The sequence below is a fragment of the Ochotona princeps genome, chromosome 19, assembly GCF_030435755.1.
Source record: "Ochotona princeps isolate mOchPri1 chromosome 19, mOchPri1.hap1, whole genome shotgun sequence".
Taxonomy (NCBI): Eukaryota; Metazoa; Chordata; class Mammalia; order Lagomorpha; family Ochotonidae; genus Ochotona; species Ochotona princeps.
Window position 1 is genome coordinate 19,721,791 of NC_080850.1, and position 21,310 is coordinate 19,743,100.

Genomic DNA, 21,310 nt, shown 5'->3' on the forward strand with positions numbered 1-21,310 from the left:
TTCAGGAGGAAAAAATTATAAGGCAATTTTTACAGACATTTGGACTTGCCTAAGTGTTGGAGTTTAGAAAATGCTAAATTCAACAGATGTATCACTAATCAATATTTTCCCTAAAATGGGATAAGACTGTAGAATTTAAATGCTCATGGTTGTTTACATTGTTAAAGAACCTGAGAAAGAGGGTAAGCTGGCAGACGAGGATTTGAAGCCTCCCTGACTGCAAATGTAAACAACTGGACACCAGAGTTTCACAGTCTGAAAATGAACTTCACGAAAAGGATTGAGGGAAAAATGAGTCCCTTCTGCCTGAGTAAAGGGCAGTGTTTTTCATTTATTTCTAATTAAGAGAAACACAAAAACCCAGAGTTCAAGGAGCTGGCTTGAGATTTCTGAGTGACAAGGATGTTTTTTGGTGATTTATTCCCATCCACAGTAATTTCTAGTATCTTTCCCCTACTCTGGTTATCCATGACTGCACTGGCCTGAATCGACTCTCAGTAATTCTCCATCCTCACAGTGACTAAATTGCAAATTACACTTTGTCAATTCCATGCTAAAACTTCTTTCACTAGTTTGCCATTAAGTTTCAAATGTGGATTGCAAAGTCCTGCCTAATGCCAGCCTTTATCCTGTCAACACACTCATGGCCTCTAAATGCCAGCAGCCACGTGGGTCTTTGAACTGCTATGCTATAACTCACTAGGATCTCGTCACTTCAGGGGTTCTGCCCATGTTCTGCTCAGTTCTACTCCATTTTAGGTTCCAACTTAAATGTCCTTTCTCTTTAACAGATTATTTTTGTACCTCAAGCTCAGTGACAACTATGTTCTGGACTTTACAGTCCACAATTTGTGTGTGTGTAAGCTGCTTACTGTCTGGCAACAGACTGTACACTCCAATGAGGGTAAAGATGACATTTTCTACACTGTCTCATCCCAGCATCTATTTAAGTGTCTAATACTTAGTGTTAATGAAAATTTGAATAAACTAAGAAAGTATTTATTGACAGCTTGAACTTTGTTCATGTCAGAACTGTCATTAGGCATTTAACAGTGGAATTCAAGAACATTATGCAGGGGTCAGTACAGTGACGTAGGATGTTAAGCCTCCATCTGTAGGACTGGCATCTCATTTGGGCTCTACTTTGAATTGAGCTTACTGCTAACATGCCTGGGAAAGCAGTGGAGAATGGCCCAAGTCTTTGGGACCCTTGCATCCATGTGGGAGACCTGGAAGAAGCACCTGGCTTCAGGCTGGCCTTGGGGGCAATTAAGGGAGTGAACCAGCTGTTAGAAACTCTGTTAACTCACTTTCAAATAAATAAGATCTTTTTTAAAAAAAGGAAAGAAGACCCCCCAAAAAAGCCATTCTGCAATATACGCAGGACTAAATTATACCTGGTTACTCCCACTGATCACCCTTCAGCACCATTCTTTTCTGAGAGTGACCACTCACACAGCTAGCTCTATGACACAGACAAGAAAAAGCAAAGTTCCTGCCAATTCTGATAAACTTTTGCTCTGTATTTAGCACCACTTGAACAAGCTATCTCTTATCAATGCAATAACCAGACACCTACTCACCACTGACTTCTTCAACCATTCATCTCAACATTTCCCATGACACAGAAATCTGTCCTAAACTGTAATGAAGATAACTTCCTATTTTAGTCACATTTGGATTAACTGCAGTGCTTAACAGTCACCAGCATGCCAGGACACCTTGGTTGAGAACCACCAACTGTGCTGATTTTTCCCGAATCGTAGGAATGAATTTCTAGATCTGCTCCTCTGGCTTGTCACAACCCCACATTATTGTGCCAACGGAGGGGGCTGAAAACAAAGTCTTGAGCCAAGCCTAAGGCATGTTAGGTTTCATGTCTAAAACAATCTCTCCAATAAGCTAATGCACTGTATACATGGAAGCAGAATCAAAGCAGTTTCCTCGTAAGGCAGCCAGCAGAGATATGAAGTGACAACTGCGTTTACACAGATGCTCATTAAACGCTCTACCAAGTGAGGCAACATGGACAGGAAGAGTACCCCGCTGTGACTGATGACAGACAGATAACCTACCAGAGGCAGCCGTCACTGCTATCAAAGACCAAGCCTTCATGCCAGTGGTTAAAAAGAAATTTTTATTTTACAAAATTAAAAACATAAATAGTATTTACAAGCATTTTAAATACCAGCCTATAATACTTGACAGTTTGGAATCATTTTAAATTGAATTTTCCATAAGGTTTTAAAATGCAAGATTATTTACTTCAGTGAGTTACCAATTTTTATTCCTACCATTCCAAAAGGGTTTTTGGCTTTCCAAAATTGTTCAGACTTCTAGTCATTCAAAAAATACAATGTACTTTTTAAAATGACTAGTAAAAAAGAAGTCCTAAGCTTCCTACCCCAAGTAGAGGGCTATGACTCCAAGGCAACTCTACAAACCAGGCTTATTTACTGCCCTGTATACAACTCCCCACTGTGACTTTTTAAGACTAACATTCGCAGTATTCACATCCACCCACCTCCCTAACTTCTCAGGAGAAGCAGGAAGATAGAGATGGGAGGTGGGAGAGTGCCTGTGACCATCCAAAATCACAGCTGCTGAAAATATAACACTGTCATGATCCAAAATCTGATTTTCTTTTCTTCAGGATAAAACCCAGATTAGCTTACTATCAGAAAAAATGATTTCAGATGATAAATATGAGACAGCAAGTGTCAGTGGCATAGACTTCAAGATTCTGAAGTAGTCAATGCAATACCCATTCTAGAAGTATCATGAATCAAGCATGGACAGACTCTGTAAAACTGTTACATTGTTAAGAAAATGTTCATAATCTGGAATTCAAATTTCAGCACTGAGCAATTCATTTTCATGGAGTAGCACATAAAGGCTACCAAAGAGTGAGGGAAACCAATGCCTTTGAGAAGAATCAAAAAAGGAAACACAGAGACTATACCTACATCCCACTTCACAAGAACGCCATTTTGTTCCATTTCCCCAGAAGCCCTCAGCTCAGCTGAGGGTCCTAGCAGAAATCTTCATCAGACATTAGCAACAAATTTAAAAGAAAAAGAAGGACAACAGGAAAGAGTTACATACATTTTACTAGCTTGTTTCAGACTTGTCCTGGGTATCTAAAAAGGCGTCAAAAGAGCCCCAGATGCTGGTGGCTGGCGACATCTGGAGAGAGAGGCTCGGGCGTGAGGAATAGGAATGACCTGTTTACAAATTCAGAGCAAACTCCCCTCTTCTGGATCTAAAATAAAGACATTTTTTGTCTTCAGTAAAACAAAGGTCTTTCTGCTCAATGCAGATGGCAGGTGCAGTTTGCTCAACAGAAGTGTTCTCTCCTAAGAAGTCCACAGTCAACTCAGTAAGCACCACTCTGGGCCTAGGCCCGTCATGCAGAGCCTGCAGCCCTCACTGTTGCATGTTGCTGATAATTGCCAGGATGCTCATCTTCTCCTGGGCAGGGTCCACATCCTCGTTCTGCTTCTGGGCCACACCGGTGCCTAGGCCATAGAGCCGTCCACAGTACTTGGCATCATCAATGCTGTCCTCAAAGAACAACTGTGGAACAGGACAAAGAGCTGTGGTGAGAATCATGCCAGGGGTCATGCCAAGCTTAAATACAACAGCAGCACTGCCCAGCTCTTAGGGCCCTGACAAACTAGCAAACTGGAAACCAAGCAGAAGGGCTTTCCAAACCTTTCCTTGTCTCTGCTGATTAGGCTTAGTGGAATTGCCCCCTTCTGAAAAGGTAAAACAACAGATATGAGCAATGGGCTCAGGTCAGGCCTCACTCCCTATGTAACCTTGGTAAAGTCTCTTCAAGTCTTCTGGATCCGTCCATGACTGCTGCTCTGAATCCATGATATGGCTCCTGGGAAAACTGATGTTTGAAGTTCAAGCCTGGAGACTCATGGCACTTGAGGGTGAAAACCCAGTCCAGTTATGCTGCTGAAGAGTTGGCTCTGCACAGGGTCCTGAGGTCATCGCAAGCAGAACCTCAGAAGATGTTCTAAGAGGGTTCAGTTTGCTTCCTGGTGGGCCTTGTGACTATTCCTGTACACATCCATCATTACCATCTTCCAGCCTCCACAGTTGGCCTGGCCAATTTTGGACTGTGAAACTCCAAATCAGCCAAAATAAATGCCCTTCTTTCCTAAGTAGCTTATTTTAGGTATTTCACTATAGTAAGGAGATGCTTAGTAGAAAACGGATACTGAGGCACAAGGTTGTTTATTAATAACACCTGAAGATGCAGTAGAGCATGGGACTGGTTTCCTGGAAAAGGCGGAGTTTAGAGAAGCAGGCTAAAGCTTAGCGTGCTCTAAGAGACATATGAGACATTCTCAGAGGCCCGAAGCCTGATGTAACAGCCATGTAGATGACATTTCCAAGGGAAATAAAGATTCTATACAGAAACTGGACAAAGGTTCAACCTGGCACATGATGGCAAAAACAACAGCAACAACAACAACAAAAAAAAAAAACCCTGACTTTCCTGTGTCCATATTCTTGTAACTCAGCAGAACACCAAACTTAAACATGGTTGACTAATGTGTGGGTGGAGATCTCAAGGCAGCAAAGCTTTCAGGCTCCAGCACTGAGAGTTCTTGGCTGTTGTTCCTGAGGTCTTGCTTGTTTATTTTAAGATTTATTTGTTTGAAAGGCAGATTTACAGAGAAAAGGAGAGATAAAGATCTTCCATCTGCTGGTTACTCCCCAAATGGCCACAATAGCCAGAGCTGAGCCAATCTGAAGCCAGGAGGTTCTTCCAGTTCTCCCAAGTACTTGGAGCCATCCTTCACTGCTTTCCCAGGACATAAGCAGGGAGCTGGAGGGAAATGGAGCCACCATTGACTCAAACCAGGACCCATATGGGATACCAGCAGCACAGGTGGAGGACTAGCCTATTACACCACTATATCAGCCCCTGTCACTGAATTTTACTGTGAGAACCAGGACAAAAAGGAAGCATAGCAGGAAGATTGGGAAACTTCAGGGCATGGTCTTCAGAACAGGAACATGCTATAGAAAAACTTCCCACTTAGGACATTAACGCAGGTGAAAAGCAGACATGTTGCTAATGTGCAAGATGATGCAGAAAGACCTTCGTGGCGACTTAGGCATCTTCAAGCTAACCCTTCCTGTCCCAGGGCCAGCAGGGTCGGGATTAGAAGTAAACGTTTTTTCAAACATCCAGGGATTTGGCTTGGGCAAGCTCCAGATTCCAGCTTGTGTTCCGAGGTTAATGCAGTCAAGATTCCAGCAGGCCCAGGATGATATATGTGGGTAACAGACCTTGGCATCCACATCCATGTGCTGCTAATTTCGCAGGCTTGCAGAACCCAAGAGTTACAAAGTCTTGATAGTTTCCATTGAGATTCCAAGGAGAGGCTGGGAGGCCAGAGTTGTACCATATGGCTGGAAGCCTCCCCCATCTTGACACCCTCTGAAGTCCCTGATGGGATGATGCCTAATCAAACTGGGAGAGAAGCTACAGGAGAGGCCTGAGGCAGGTGGAGCTGTCAGCTATGTGAAATACTCAGGAGGGAAAACAAAGTAGTGTGAGTAGGTCATGTAACCCTTGCAAAACCAGACATCTGTGTGCAGCCTGGGAAAGCAACCATGTGGGCAGAAACCAACAGCCACAGAGGCACAGAAACTTCCCCCTAGATCTTAAGAAATGTCTCCAACAACCTGGAAGCCCAACAGAGATCTGTTGCCAGGGTAGAGTCATGGCAGAGAAATTGCCATTGGGGCAACACTAAGCAGAAACATGTGATCAAGTGTGAAATTGGTAGACTTCTTCAGAGTCATACCTGGTGGAATACTAGACTCCAACCTGCAGGAACTAAAGCACGGGCTGTAACTGGCAAGCTGCAGAGCAGGAATGCCTAAGCTTGTGGGGCCTTGCCCACCACTATGCACCAGATGGCATGGCACATTAGGACTTAAATACCTGCCTTACTGTGTTTCAGTCCTGCTTTGGTTGGATTACTCCTTTCTACTTCCCCGTCTCCCCAATAATAATATAGGCCCAACAATCCTCTACATCTTTGCCTATCTTGCCATTGTGTCTAGATTTTTACAGACACACTGCTGGAGTTTTTCTTAGGTCTCCAGTGAGACTTTGGGGGATGGGTGATCATATGTCTTAAGTGAGGAAGCCAGAAGTTGTGCGGAGTCAGAGACAGTGGCTGGGTGTCACAGACACTGGTTGAGATTCCAGTTTTATGCTAGAGAGTAGGTGGGCCTATTAGGAGCTTTTGAGGTCACTGGGCATATGCCGTGGCAAGGCAATTCTTGTGAAGGGTTGATTGTAAAAGTAGGTGGGCATAACACCTCTCTATTTGCTGGCTCACTAAGTGATTCCTCCTCTGCACGCACTTCCCTCCAACCTTACCAGACAGCTGAACCAAAATTATCCAACCATCAAAACCATGAGCCAATATAAACCTCCTTCCTTCAAAACTGTCTATCTGAGGCACTGTAATAAGGAAAAGTAACTAACACAGATACGGTAACGGAGTTACTACAAAATGTGGGGCAACGGACATCAAGCACTCAGGGCACAGCACCTCAGTCCTGGTGCTACTGAACAGAAGGATCTTTGGCAAGGCCAGTCTGGTAGGATGTTTGCCAGCATCCCTGCCCAGCAGCACACCTCCCTTCCACCACAATATAACAAACAAAAATGTCTCCAGACATTGCCAAACACACCCTGGAGAGCAAAATCACTCTCAGTTGAGAAAAAACATGAGCCTTTCCCAGCACAGAGCAATAATAGTGTGGTTTATGATTAAGAAACCAAGAAAACGTATCATCTTTCTATTCCTCAAGCTAAAAGGACCATATCTAAAAATCAATTAATCTGATTCATCCCTGGAAAGCAATCATTTAATCATTTTAAATTTTCAAAGCAGCTTCCCACTCCTATCTCTTCAAATACATTTTGTAACTTAGGGGTAGCGGGGAGACATGGAGAGGGTGAGTAAACAAACTAAAAAGGAAGTTCACTAACAATGCATTTAATTATAAACAGAACTCTTCATAATCTGAGTGGTCAAACCAATGTGATCCTATCATAGAAATCCAGAGGAAAAGCAAACCATGGAAAGGATTGGAGCTGCCAGAGTATGTTTCCAGATTCGGCACGTCTCAAGGACACATGTATATCCTCCAGCAGCTTCAACCCCCAACGCATCTTTTGCCTCTCAAATTACATTTGATATACTACACACAGTAATAAAGAAAAGAGAACTGCCTTCAAAGAGGTCACCAACTTCTAAAAGAAGCTACCCATACTCAGCTAGCCCTGGCCAATCACTCACCTCCTTAGCTGCTAGCCAGTCACTGCAGAGACCCTCTACTTGACAGAGCTTACCTCTTTCATCCTGAAGAACGCCATTCCTGTCAGCAGCGAGTCTGATCCAGCCTGGTGCTGCCTTCCAATTCTCTGCAAATCCAACTGATCTGCAACTTCCTGAAGACCTCCCTAGATGTTTGGAAAGCAAAGACAATGCTACAGACCCAAATCCACTACTAAATCAACTAAGTATACTGAGGAGTCTACTTAATTTTGATGGCAAGAAGCAGAAACAGGCCATTTACATAACTAATTTTAATATCCCTTGTGTCCTTAACATCTTCCCTCTAAATATACATCATGTTATATTGTACATTGTACATTTATCACTTTTCTTATAAATTTGCCACATCTCTGCCCATTACTATCACAACTTGATATAAAACAAGGCTAAATAAACAGTCAATGCCAATCCAATTCCAGACAGCAAATCTCTTTTGTTGACAATTAGGGTATTAATAAATTAATAAATAGTTCTTCTATTCCTAGAGTTAGGAAGTCCTCTGTGGGCAGGTGTTGTGGTCTAGCACATTAAGTCTCCACAAGGAAAGCCCACATCCCCTGCGCCACTCCTAGGGTAGGATTCCTGGTTCTGCCACCCAAGCAGCTCTCCAATATCCTTGGTTCTTGCAGACACTTGGAGGAATAAATCAATACATGAAACATTTTTTCTGTCACTCTACCTTTCAAATAAATAAAAATGAATAAACATTCAAATAAAAACATCCCTCTGGGAATCTAGTGCACTACAGACCCATCCCTTACAACTGCACATCCAGCTCCCGTTGCCAACAGACTGTACAGCTGATCAGAGCCTTGGGAAGAATGCCTGCTCCTTCGCAGCTCAGCTCACCACACAGAGATGATTACCATACAAATCCCTGTGCCACATGGCACAGTAGCAACCCCTATCTAGCAGAAGGCTGGCACCCAGCAGGCACTGAAGAATGCATGCTAGGCATCGGGAAACACAATGACAAGCCTTTTTTTATTAAGAAAAATATCATGTACCTTGAGGTTTTTACAACTCTTCATCAGGTATTTCACATCATAAATGGATGGGAAGAAAAGGTTCAGAATATGAAAGAATTCATGTTCTTCTTCTGGTAAACGGGAATCTGTCAGCAACTTGACCATGTAGCCAAAGTCATAGCCACTACAAGGGAAGAATAAGGCAGAGAAGTCAAAAATCAGAACTCACTGGGCCCCAGGCATCAAAACACTTCATTTCTCAAAACTCATAATACTATTTCATGTCAAGAATTTTTAGTTTGTCGGGCTCAGCAGCATGGCCTAGTGGCTAAGGTCCTCGTCTTGATCCCATATGGCCGCTGGTTCTAATCCCAGCAGCTCCACTTCCTCTCTGTCTCTCCTCCTCTCAGTATATCTGACTTTGTAATAAAAATAAAATAAATCTTTTAAAAAAAAAAAAGATTTCATAGAATCATTTTACACAAGATAGTTGAAACTTACAGGTTCATTAAAAAAAAAAAAAAGAATTTTTAGTTTGTCAAAGGAGTTTACTCCAACGTGAGTTTTCTATTATATAACAACACTAAAGACTTACATGGAGCTATATAAAAGAACCCAACAACTTAGAAACACAGAACTGATTCACCAACTGTACAAATATAATCTCTTAAAGACAACCTGTCTTCTAAGTAACTGGGAGATTCCAAGACAACCACTTAAACGATGATGAGGTACTGCAACCCTCCCGATCCTCTTCCCTCTGCCCACTGGAATCGCCCACAGACAGTCCCAAGATACAGGCCAATACTAAGCAACAAATCAGTCTGAGTACTGAAGTGCTTTTTGAAAACCTGAAACATAAGCCAAAAGGTACTCTTCAACAATTCCTTTTTCTTTCTTTTTTTATTTTTTTAAGATTTATTTATTCTCATTAGGAAGGCATATATGCAGAAAGAAAGACACAGAGAAAGATCTTCCATCTGCTGGTTCACTCCTCAAATGGCCACAACTGCTGCAGCTGAACCATTCCGAAACCAGGAGCCAGAAGCTTCTTCTAGGTCTTCCACATGGCTGCAGGGTCCAAAGGACTTGGGCCATCTCCTGCTGGTTTCCCAGGCCACAAGCATGGAGCCAGATGGGAAATGGACCAGCCAGGACACAAATGGACATGCATATGGGATGTCACTTTTGAAGAGAGAGGATTAGACACTTGAGCCACTGCACTGGTCTAGCATTTCAACTTTGAACCAGACTGCTGACGACAATGGAGCCAAACTAAGAATTCAAGTTCCCCATTCTATTTGTGTAACTGAAAGTAAGAGAGACAGGTGCACTCTCTGGAACTGACCTGTGAAATGAAAGCCACTTGACGTTGTCACATAGAACGACTCCGGAGGTCATGAGCAGCTCTGCGAAGTGCAGTGTGTCAATCCCCTCCTCTTCGTGCTTCTGGAACTGCAGTCCTGAATTAGCGAGGAGGTCTATGGAATCCTGGGAGTACATGTCCTCTCTGAAAAACACAACAGGCCGCTCACTGGCTGCTGGGTCAAACGGAGGGAGCAGGTAACATTGTCATCACCACTTCATAACATAGTTACACCAGTGTGCTTGAAGCGCTTTTTTCATTATGTAAAGAGAGATTCTTCTCAGCAATCTAGCAAGCACACAAAGTAGACAATCTCATTTAAGTGATATATTGAAAAACAGGGTTTTCCTAAAACTAAATTTCCTCATTATAAAAGATCTTCATTTGTTCATTTAAAAAGTCAACACAAATATATTAAACATATTAAAAACAGAATATTAAAATCTAGTTTTTACACCACCCCATAGAAATAATCCAGTTTATATTTGCACCATTATTTTTCTCTGTGAACCCATACATACCTATACCTCATTTTTTAAAAAAGATCAACTTATTTTTATTTCAAAGACAGACTTAGAGAGGGAAAGATCTGCAGAGGGAGAGATTGTCTATTGCTGCTTCACTACCCAGATGACCCCAACAGCCGGAACTCTATCGATCCAGAGCCAGGAACCAGGAGCTTCTTCCAGATCTTTCACATGGCTGCAGGATCCCAAGGACTTGGGCCCTCTTCTGCTGCTTTCCCAGCCCACAAGCAAGCCGCGAGATGGGAGGTGGTGCAGCCAGGACATAAACAGCTCCCACACAGGATGCTAGTGCTTGAAAGTGGAGGATTAGCCTATTACACCATGTCACCAGTCCTCACATCTATACTTCTACATCTACGCATTAAGACCTTGGGGACTGAACTAGCAGATGACGGAATTTTTTTTGTATATACAACTCTGCCTTTCAAACATATATATATATAAATCTTTTTTTTAATGGAAGAAAAGGTGAGAGATAACCAAGTCCAACTAGGGGGTAAAAAACCACCAAATCCCTGTCAAATAAATCTTTTTAAAAAATTATCCCCTGGCCACTAAATGCTCCTAACACTCAGTTAAAGCAAATAGTGTTAGAGAGCTAGGACCTAACAAGAAATATATTAATACTACCTCATGCAAAGAGCAAAGTGACAGCCTCCTCCAAATTATTGTTCTTTTTTTATTATTATTTTGCTTTAAGGCTTCCTTTTCTATTTGAAATCCAAGCTACAGAGAGAAGGAGACAGAGAGGGAGCGGGTCTTCTACCCACTAGTCTACTCCTAAAATGCTCCCAGTGACTGGGGTTGGACTTGGCTGATCCAACAACTCCATCTGGGTCCTCCACATTAGTGGCAGCAGCCCAAGTACTTAAGTCACTTCCGGCTGCTTTCCCAAACTTACTGGCAGGGAGTTGGATCAGAAGTGAAGCAGCTAGGACTCAAATAGGTACAAAAAGTGATGCTGGCTTACAGGCAAAAGCTTAACTTGGTGTAATATGATGCTGGCCTCTAAATTTTTTTCTTAAAATACTAATATCAGGGCCCGGTGCAGTTGCCTAGTGGCTAAAGTCCTCGCCTTGCTTGTGGTAGGATCCCATACGGGTGCCAGTTCTTTTTCCCAACTGCTCCACTTTTCATCCAGCTCCCTGCCTGTGGCCTGGGAAAGAAGTCAAGGACAGCCCAAAGCCTTGAGACCCTGCATCTGTGTGGGAGACCAGGAAGAACTTCCTGGCTCCTGGCTTCAGATTAGCTTAGATCTGGCCTTTGCGGCCACTTAGGGAGTGGATACAAAATCTTTCTGTATCTCCTTCTCTTTAAATCTGACTTTCTGATAAAAAAATCTTTAAAAAAAAAAAAAGAGAAAACTTTGAGAAAATTAGCATAATCTTCAAAAGACTGAAAACAGAACTACAATATAATCCTCCAACCCTCTTCTAAGCATATCCTTTACATACATAACCTGAAGCCAAGACATCAAGATGGTACTTGTGGGAGCCAGCCTTACATTGCTAAGGGTAAACCCACCACCTTGTGACAACACTCATCTCCCTGGTTCACTTCATCCCCCAAATAACCACAACTAAGGCTGGGCCACAGTGAATGAGCCTGGGAAAGCAACAGCAGATGACCCAACTGTTGGGCCCCTGCTAACCACATGGGAGCTGCAGATGCAGTTCCAGGCTCCTGGCTTCATCCTGGCCCAGGCACACACTCACAGCCATTTAGACCTTAAAGCAGCAAACAGAAGGTATTGCTAACTCACACTCTCTAATAAATAAATTTAAATAAATTTTTTTTAAAAGTGTGTACCCAAGTTCATAATAGTATGACTCACAAGAGCCAAAAGGTAGAAGCAACAAGTGAGTGTCAACATTTGAACACACATGTGGTGTACACATACAATGCAAGATTCAACCTTCAAATGGAAGGAAACCCTGCCACACACTCAGAGATGAATCTTGAGAAAAATAAACCAGTCAAAAAGACAAATCTTACACAATTCCATTGCCCTAAGAGACCAAAAGTAGTCAAAAACCAAAGAAAGAAGGTAGGATGGCAGTGAAAAAAGCTCGGAGAACAGGAAAAAAAAAAGCAGTTGTTTAATGGGCACAAAGTTTAAGTTCTACAAGATGGAAAAATTCTAGAAATATGCTTTACAAGTTTGTGAATTAACTTAACATTGTTCAGCTACATACACTGACGGACAGGAAAGTTGGTAAACTTCACACTAAATCACCAAAAACTTACTTAATTATATCACAATGCAGCCACTATCAGGCTTCAGATTCAGCTAATCTTTCCTGTTTTTTAAAGATTTACTCGTTTTTATTTGAGAGGCAGATTTTACAAGGAAGGAGAGATAAAGAGAGGGGGTCTTCCATGCATTGACTCACTTCACAAATGGCTGCAACAACCAGAGCTGAGCTTAGCCAAAGCTGGGAGCCAGGAACTCCAGGTCTTCCACACTAGTGCTGGGTCCCAAGGATCTGGGCCAACCTCCGCTGCTTTCCCAGTCCATCTGGATTGGAAGCAGAGCAGCCAGGACACAAACTGAAACCCATATGGAACGCCAACACCACAGGGTGGAGGATCAACCGCAGCACCACTGCACCAGCCCTAAAACTCAACAACCTTTTTCTTTTTTTTTTTTTTTCAAGATTTATTTTATTTTTATTGAAAAGTCTGATATACAGAGAGAGACAGAGACAGAGAAGAAGCTCTTCCATCTGATGATTCACTCTCCAAGCAGCCACAATGGCTGGAGCTGCACCAATCCGAAGCCAGGAGCCCACAGCAAATAGCCCACGTGGGAGACCACGTGCGAGTGCAGGGTCCCAAGGCTTTGGGCCATCCTCAACTGCTTTCCCAGGCCACAAGCAGGGAGCTGGATGGGAAGTGGAGCTGCCGGGATTAGAACCGGCGCCCATATGGGATCCCGGGGCTTTCAAGGTGAGGACTTTAGCCGCTAGGCCACACCGCCGGGCCCAGTGATGTGTTTTTGGGTCAGTCTTTTCACAGTCTGTAACTCAGTTTCCTTATCTGCAAAACAAACTCTTCAGTATGTGCTGTAACAAAAATAAGGACAGTGAGTGCTAATCAAGATTAGTTGAGGGCCCAGTGCGGTAGCCTAGCAGCTAAAGTCCTCACCTTGCACATGCCAGGATCCTATATGAGCACTGGTTCTAATCCCGCTGGCCCTTCTTCCCATCCAGCTTACTGCTTGTGGTCTGGGAAAGCAGTCGAGGACGGCCCAATGCATTGGGACCCTGCACCTGTGTGGGAGACCCGGAAGAGGTTCCTGGTTCCCAGCTTCGGATTGGCACGCACCAGCCCGTTGCGGCTCACTTGGGGAGTGAATCATCCGACGGAAGATCTTCCTCTCTGTCTCTCCTCCTCTGTGTATATCTGGCTGTAATAAAATGAATAAATCTTTAAAAAAAAAAAAACACATCACAACTCCTCAGACAATTTTCCTTTACTTGAACAGCCTTATTAAAATACATGGATAATTCACCCATTTATAAAGCATAATCCAGTGGTTTTTAGTATATTCAGAATTATGCAACTGTCACTACAGGTAATTGCAGAACGTTTCATTATCTCAAAAAGAAACCCCATACGCATCAAGCAGTCTCTTCCCATCATCCTCTAGCTTCCTCACTCCCTGCCAGACAAGCAGGAATCTATTCTGTCTCTGGAGAGCTGCCTACTCTGAACAGCTGCTGTAAGCAGACTCACACTCTGCCGTACTGATTTTGTGCCTGGGCTCTTTGCCTCAGCAGTGGTTTCACAGCTCAGGCATGCGCAGCCAGAATCAGGACTTCCTTCTTTCCTACCGCCCAGTCACAGCCCAGTGAGCGGAGAGACCACATTTCATGTTCCAACTCTGCTCACACACATCCTGGGCAGTTTCGACTACGGTACTATCACGTGAACTGCTGCTACAAAACTTTGTGGTCATGTTTTTCCACAGACATATTTAATTTAATTTCATTTCTGCCAGGCAGTGGAGTTTTTGGTCATAAGTCAACTCTGGTTAACCTCTTTAGGAATTATCAAATTGCTTTACAAAAACTCCCAAAGAATGCTACGCTCCCAACATCAGCAGACAGGCTTTCCACTTCTCCACAGCCTCTCCAATACCTTTCAGACAACAGTCACTCCAGGGTATATGAAGCACCATCTCAAGGTGGCTTTACCTCGGATTTCCTTAAGACGAATGATGCTGAGCGTATTCTCACATGCCCATGCTTATCTGTGCATGATTTCTGGAGCTACATACCCAAACTCTGTGCCAACTTGTAACTGGGTTGTCCTTTTGTTGCCAAGTTGTGAGAAGCTGCTTCAGGAGGCCTTTGCTGCTGAGACTTACTGCTCCATTGGGCTCAACAGAAACTTCCCTCCTGAATCAATCACACCATAGTCCAGAGGCTGACACTGTGGTACAGAAGGCTTAGCCGCCACTTCCAGTGCCAACATGCACATCTCAGCTCCGATTCGAGTCCCAGCTACTCTATTCTGACTCAGATCCTTGTAAACATGCCTTCATAAGTAGCAGAATGAGACCCCGATGGAGTTCCGAGTTCCTGGTTCCTGGCTTGGCCAGGTTCAGCTCTTGCTGTTGTGTTCAATTGGAAAGTGAACCAAAGGATGGAAACAACTCTCCCTCCTTCAAAATACACACTTCAAACAAGAAAAAGGAAAAAAAAGAAAGATAGCCAACACAAACATAGCATATTCAGGAAAAAGTGAGAAGTTACTCAGGCACTTACGTAAGGTTGAATTTGAAGTTAAACTGCCAAGTGTTGATTCCAGAAGGATATTCTCCCTTCTCGTTTGTGAATGTAAGGCCCAGCTGGATAATTTTTAAAAGGTCAACATTGCACCGCAGAAGCTGATACTGGTAATCTATGGAACTACGAAATTCTCCAATTGGTCGAACGACAACACCTGGAAACTCTGTGTCCTGGAAAAAGAAAAAATCTCTCACCACAAAACTTCACAGAAACAATAGATGTTAAATTTGCAATTCAGAAATCAAATGTCTCAATTTATAAAAGTTAAGTAAAAAGTCCCAAGCTTGGGTACAAAAATCTCTTCAAATACTAATCTTTCAGATTTCTACTGAAGAAACAATACTACAAACACAAAGTTTTACACAATCTAAAGTTCCCATGCAAGATATGATTAAAATAGCTGAGTAACTATAAATAGATATGAAGCCAACTAAGAACATTCTAGGTTAAGGACAATATTGGAGGGCCCAGCATGGTAACCTAGTGGTTAAACTCCTCGCTTTGAACGCACCAGGATCCCATTTAGGCGCCGGTTCCAATAAAGGCAGTCCCACTTCCCATCCAGCTCCCTGCTTGTGGCCTGGGAAAGCAGTTGAGAAAGGCCCAAAGCCTTGGAACCCTGCACCCGCGTGGGAGACCTGGAAGAGGCTTTTGGCTTCAGATTGCTGCAGCTCTGGCTGTTGCGGCTACCTGAAGAGTGAATCATCGGATGGAAGATCTTCCTTTCTGTCTCTCCTCTTCTCTGTATATCTGACTTTCCAATAAAAACGAATAAATCTTAAAAAAAAAAAAATAGTAACAATACAGGAGGGCCCAATATGATAGTTCCATTGGCTAACCCTCCAACTCCAAGCACCAGGACGCCATAAGGTGCCAGTTCATGTCCCAACTGCTCCTCTTCTCATCCAGCTCCCTGCTTGTGGCCAGGGAAAGCAGTCAAGGACGGCCCAAAGCCCTGGGACCCTGCACTCACGTGGGAGACCCATAAGAAGTTCCTGGCTTCGTATCAGCTCAGCTCTGGCTGTTCAAGCCACTTGGGGATTGAACCAGCGGAAGTAAGATCTGTCTCCTGTAAATCTGCCTTTCCATAAACATAAATATTTAAAAATATACATATGAATAAACTACAAAATAGGGTGACATGAAGAGTCATATGGGAAAGATAACAGCACAATTATCTTAAGTAAAAAAATGGAATGAGATCATAAGAATTCTGAACACCAGGATAAAGACTTAACTTCATAATCCCTAAGCAGCTAGCAGGAAGGAGGCAAATGAGCCAGGCCTGAAAATGGTAGCAAGTAATAAAGGCAGGAATAAACAGTGAACACATGTCTCCTCACAGGAGGCCCCTACCCTGACCAGCCTTCACTTCCCCCTCCAGCCATGTAACAGCAGGCAAAAATGCACACCATAAATGACCACATCAACTCTGTGTTTCCAGAAATGCCACAGATCTTGAATTTAAAAGGGAAGTCATGATTTTAACATACCGGCAAAAAAAATGTTTAAAGATTTATTTTGGTTTTTTTAATTATTATTATTATTAGAAAGGCAAATATACAGAGAGAGGGAAACCACTGAAGTCCAATTCGTTATTTCTAATTCAGAATACCCTATGGCCTGACCCAACTTCTAACACAAACTGTAAGCTACTAGAGGTAAATCCTTCTCAAAGCCACTTGCCAGCCTGATACCGCATAAAACCCATATGATCTTTAATAAGCAACAGCGTTAGTGGAATGATACTGCCTTTCAAAATGCGACAGCAAATATTCCCTGAGCTCAGGGAAGGCGGTGAGTCAAACACAGGAGCACTCCTTACCATAGCAATGTAACTGTAACTGAGCACGATTTCTCGGATCTTCCTCATCTCCTCCTCTAGATTGCTGGCCCAGACTTCACAGATAACCTGGCTGTTCTCCACAAGTGCTGCTGGCATCCTGAAAAGTCACGTTCAGCCAACTTCGTCAGAGGGCAAGCCAGACAATGTTTGATCAGATCTGCATTCAAAAACATTGTGAAATCATCGAAGTTAAAATACTGACATAAGATGTCACCAAAATGAAAATGAACCAACAGTTTACTGTCACTTCATTTGCTTATGCTAAAATACTAAGCATTGTATTTACATGACAGGAAAAGCTTGTCTTCAAGACATATATGCACAAATCTACACACACAGAGTTTTCTACACTGAAGAGATGAAAAGTTAACTGAACATTCGCCCAAGCTGCCTTTCAGCAAAGATGTGAAACCATTCCCCTACAAGACACTTTCAGCCCTCTGTACAAAACATATGACAAAAAAAAATATATATATACACACACACACACCCTCATCCTTGATTTTCACATCACTCAGGAAAGAAAGCAAGTCATGATAACATTTCCAGTGTAATTATTTTAGCCACTGTAAATAAACACAGGCTCTCTGAAAGCCTGAAAGAAAGCAGACCTAAACACATTCCAGTCGTCCCTCGAGCAGAGATCGGGCGCAGGACGCCTTCCTCAAGCCCCCAAAAGGAAACTCCTCCGCATAATCCACAAACCAAATCGAAACGGGAGCGATGAACTCAGTATAGTGTAGCACTGCTTCTGATTTGTGTAAATAGATCATGAAGGGATTTACATGGCAACAAATTAGTCCCAGTTTGACAATACAACTAGCTTAACAATAAAAATCAAAATCTGAGTTATTAATGTACATTTGAATGAAGAAAGAACAAAGTAGGTATAATTATTTTAACCAAAACAATGACTTACATTCTATTTTCTGGAAGTAAATTAGGAAGGAGAAAGTATTATGCAGAACAAAACTGAATAACTTTCAGTCTCAATGTTGTCAGCATAGTAAAATCAACAACAAGAGCCAAAAAGGAGCCTATCATAACACGATCTACTTATAAGAATTATAACTCCATTATATGGATCCTCAAAGCAACGTAAAGCATGGAAATACATACATAGACACAATAAAATGTGATTGTTTCCAAAAGATGCTGTGTGAATAGTTTTGGCTTTCTATTTTTGAAGACTGGCAGATACATCAGTAAGATTCCAGAATAAAGCAAAAGTAAGATTTTCAGGTGTCACCATTTCTCTGAAAAGCTGAGAAATCAACCGGCTGGTCTGTTGGAAACCCTTGAGGACTCATTTAAAAGGTAGGCTATGCTTCTACAGACGTTACTCTAAAATTAACTGTTCGTCCTATGTAGACCAGGTACAAGTCCTCCCCAAAAGGCAAAGGTCAAAACTGCTTCAAGGCAGAATCTTATTCTTTTCTGGTCACTGTTTCATTACAGGTTTTTTCAAGTGAATAAATCAAGAATGGGGATAAAAAATCACAGTTCAGACTTAACATGGGGTAAATCCCACTTTTTGGACATCATTAAGGAAAATGCCAGGCAGGTGAACATTTCAGCCTAACAGTTAAGAAGCCTATGTCCCAAATTGGAATACCTGGGTTTGATTCCCCAGGCCAGCTCCTAACCCCAGCTTCCTGAAATGCAGATTCCAGGAGGCAATGAGCATGGCTCAATTAACTGATCTCCTGCCACTCACACGGGCGCCTTCATGGCCTTGGCCCCACTCCAACCCAACCCAGCTGTAAAGGGCAGTTGAGGAGTGAATCCACAGACAGCAGCTAAAAGCTTACTTTCTGTCTTTTTCTCAAGCAAAGAAAAACAAAAGTTGAGTCTCAGATTTTTAGATTCCTAATCAAAGCTTAAAACTTTCCCCTGCAGGAGGACGGCGCCATGGCGCGGCAGGTTAAGCCTCCACTTGACAAGATCCTATATGGGGTGTACTGCATGCTCCACTTCACATCCAGCTACTTGTTAATGTGCCTGGGAAAGCAGTGGAAGATGAGTGAGTGCTTGGGGCCCTCCACCCATGTGGGAAACCCAGAAGAAACTTCACCTCCCAGCTTCAGACTGGCCTGGCTCCAATCATTGAGGCCATTTGGGGAATGAACTGGGGGATAGAAAATGTCTCTCTGTGTGTATTTCTCTCTCTCTGTACATCTGCCTTTCAAAGAAAAATAAATCTTAAAAATTCCCTACAAATGGTACTAAAAACCATGATCTATACCCATTGAATTTTCAACTGGCATCACCTCCGTATTTCCCCAAACTGAAACAACAAACTTCCTTTTCCATGTCATTCCATACACAACCACAAGTAGTTTAGGAGAACTAGGCATCACTCCTGAGCTTTTGGGGATGCTTCCATAAAAGCAAAAGCAACAACAGAGACACAGAAAATCCCTTTGGCCTCCAACTGGTTTTAAAAAGCTACCCACTGTATATGTAAATGCATTGTCATACATATCATGCAAATGTTGACAACAGGCTTCCAAGTCCCTCAAGGCAGCCCCACTCAAAAACTGGAGTCACCCATGAATGAAGCAGGTCAAATTCACCGGCCCCCAAAGAGAACAAAACAGTAACTTAGACTCCAGCATGCCACTTCTCATTCTGTAAGCCCACTCCCCAGAAAGCCCAAAACGGGAACCACAAACACAGACCGGTTCCTCCGCTTTCCCTCCCTGCCTTTAAACCTCTCCAAGCTCATGCATGACTCCCACCCAAGGGCTTAAAAACTCTTTACACCTCACAGCTCCTGAAAGGTAGCCTCATGGCTGGCTGCACCTGAGTTTGAAGGAAAGACACAGCAACTGTCAAAACAGGGGTGGGCTCTCTCAAAACTGGACAGCAATCTCAAAGGCTGCATTTCCCTAAGGCATCTTATCTTTAGGGGTAATTTTGGCTGCAAGCAATGCCTGCCTCAGAGGCAGACACGATTTGTGAGAAACTTCAAGAACTCACCCCCATCAAAATACACCTACAGTTTGCCCTCCCCACCTAAACGGGAAACTGCTCCACAGCAGCGTTCCGCTTGACCCAGGAAAGTTCCGAGGAGCACTGCAGAAGACCAAGCCAAGCTTTCCCTGCAATACAGTACCCGCCCGGCATGCGAAAAGAACATCCATTTGTTTAGTTTTTCTGGCTTTGCTTAAAGCCTGGATGCACGAGAAAACAATAAACATCGCTTCCCTATTTGAGTGGACTGCATAAAAGGCTCTTGCTCTGCCCAACCTCAGACGGAAAAGGAAGTCGTAACAAGTTAGCCCAAGTGGCAGCGGTAGGGCCAAAGAGGGGAGTCCTGGGTCTACGGGACCCCACTCTCCAATCCCTACAAACAGTGGGTCCCAGGCGCTGCTTAGGGGAATGCGTACCCTTCCTGAAGTCACACAGCACCAAGGCAAGGCCACGCCAGGGGGTGGAGGGGGGGAGAGGGAGCTTCACATTTGGGGTCCTCCCCAGTAGTCATCTTCCTCTGCCGTCCAGCATTCTTTTCCCACTTCAAACTACACTCAGCACTCTCCCCGCCTAACACCCCAATTCCCCCCCACACACACACCCCCAACCTTTGGCAAAACAATGAGACTAAAATTACAGGCCCTGGGGGCCGGACAGAGGTAGATTCGAAGCCATGCCTTTTCTTGCCTCACTTTTCCCACCCTGTGCAATGGGTATGCACCTGGGAGAATAGCAGCGGCGGCTACAGAGAAGAAAGCGTAAAAGGTGCTTTGCAAACTCCTCCGGCACACACGCCCGCGAGGTTACCGTGCGCCACAGCTCGTTATCACTATTATTCGGCGGGCGTCCTCCCCGACTCACTCGGCGCCGCTCGCGCACTCCCCAGGAGCCGACCCCCCCACTCTCCCCTCTCACGCCCCTCTTCCCGGAGAGGGGAGCCGCGCTTACCCGACCAGCGAGGCCCGCCAGGCGCGGGTCGGCGGACGGCCGGGCGGACTGGGCAGCAGCCGCGGCCTCTGACCCGAAGCTCTCCTCCCTCTGCCCCGGATCTGTTCCTAGAACCGAGCGGGCCAGCGAGAGGGGAAACCCCGTGCCCAGAGCGAACTTACACAACCCAGCTGTGCCGCTCTACCCGTCAGAGCCTCCCGACTCGCCTGCTCCCCGGCGTCAGTCGAGACGTGCGCGCGCGCGCCTGGTCCTGGCCGCTCCGCCCTCTTGCGCGCCCCCGACGCCTCGGAGCGTGCTCCGTCAGCCTTTCACCTCACAGTACGCAGGCGCAGAACCCAAGGCGTGGGGGGGAAACGCCGCGAAAATGGTGGGGCGGAGCGGCCCCGAGAGACGCCTGCGGAAGACGGTCCACTCGAGGCCTCCACGCGATTAGCTTCGCTGACTCAGTTCAGTCGCGATCTCTTGCGCCTCCATTTTCGGCTTCCCTTCCTGGCGCTC

General features: G+C 44.1%; 1 protein-coding gene across 1 annotated transcript; it reads right to left on the reverse strand.

Moving 5' to 3' along the window:
• Positions 1 to 2,116: 2,116 nt before the first annotated feature.
• CNOT8 (CCR4-NOT transcription complex subunit 8) lies at positions 2,117 to 20,975 on the reverse strand. Its single transcript, XM_058677563.1, has 7 exons — positions 20,813 to 20,975; positions 16,868 to 17,045; positions 15,019 to 15,212; positions 9,702 to 9,863; positions 8,393 to 8,537; positions 7,400 to 7,510; positions 2,117 to 3,576 (listed from the first exon to the last, which is right to left on the reverse strand). The coding sequence occupies exons 2-7, from the start codon at positions 16,982 to 16,984 to the stop codon at positions 3,427 to 3,429; spliced, it is 879 nt and encodes a 292-aa protein (XP_058533546.1). The 5' UTR covers positions 16,985 to 17,045; positions 20,813 to 20,975; the 3' UTR covers positions 2,117 to 3,426.
• Positions 20,976 to 21,310: the final 335 nt, after the last annotated feature.

Excerpts from the sequence above, each read along its gene's own strand:
- CNOT8 (XM_058677563.1), bottom strand. The coding sequence starts at position 16,984 with ATGCCAGCAGCACTTGTGGAGAACAGCCAGGTTATCTGTGAAGTCTGG. Across the intron at positions 15,213-16,867 it reads GTTACAGTTACATTGCTATG|GACACAGAGTTTCCAGGTGT; the intron begins GTAAGGAGTGCT and ends TTCTTTTTCCAG. Across the intron at positions 3,577-7,399 it reads CGTTCTTCAGGATGAAAGAG|TTGTTCTTTGAGGACAGCAT; the intron begins GTAAGCTCTGTC and ends CCTGTTCCACAG.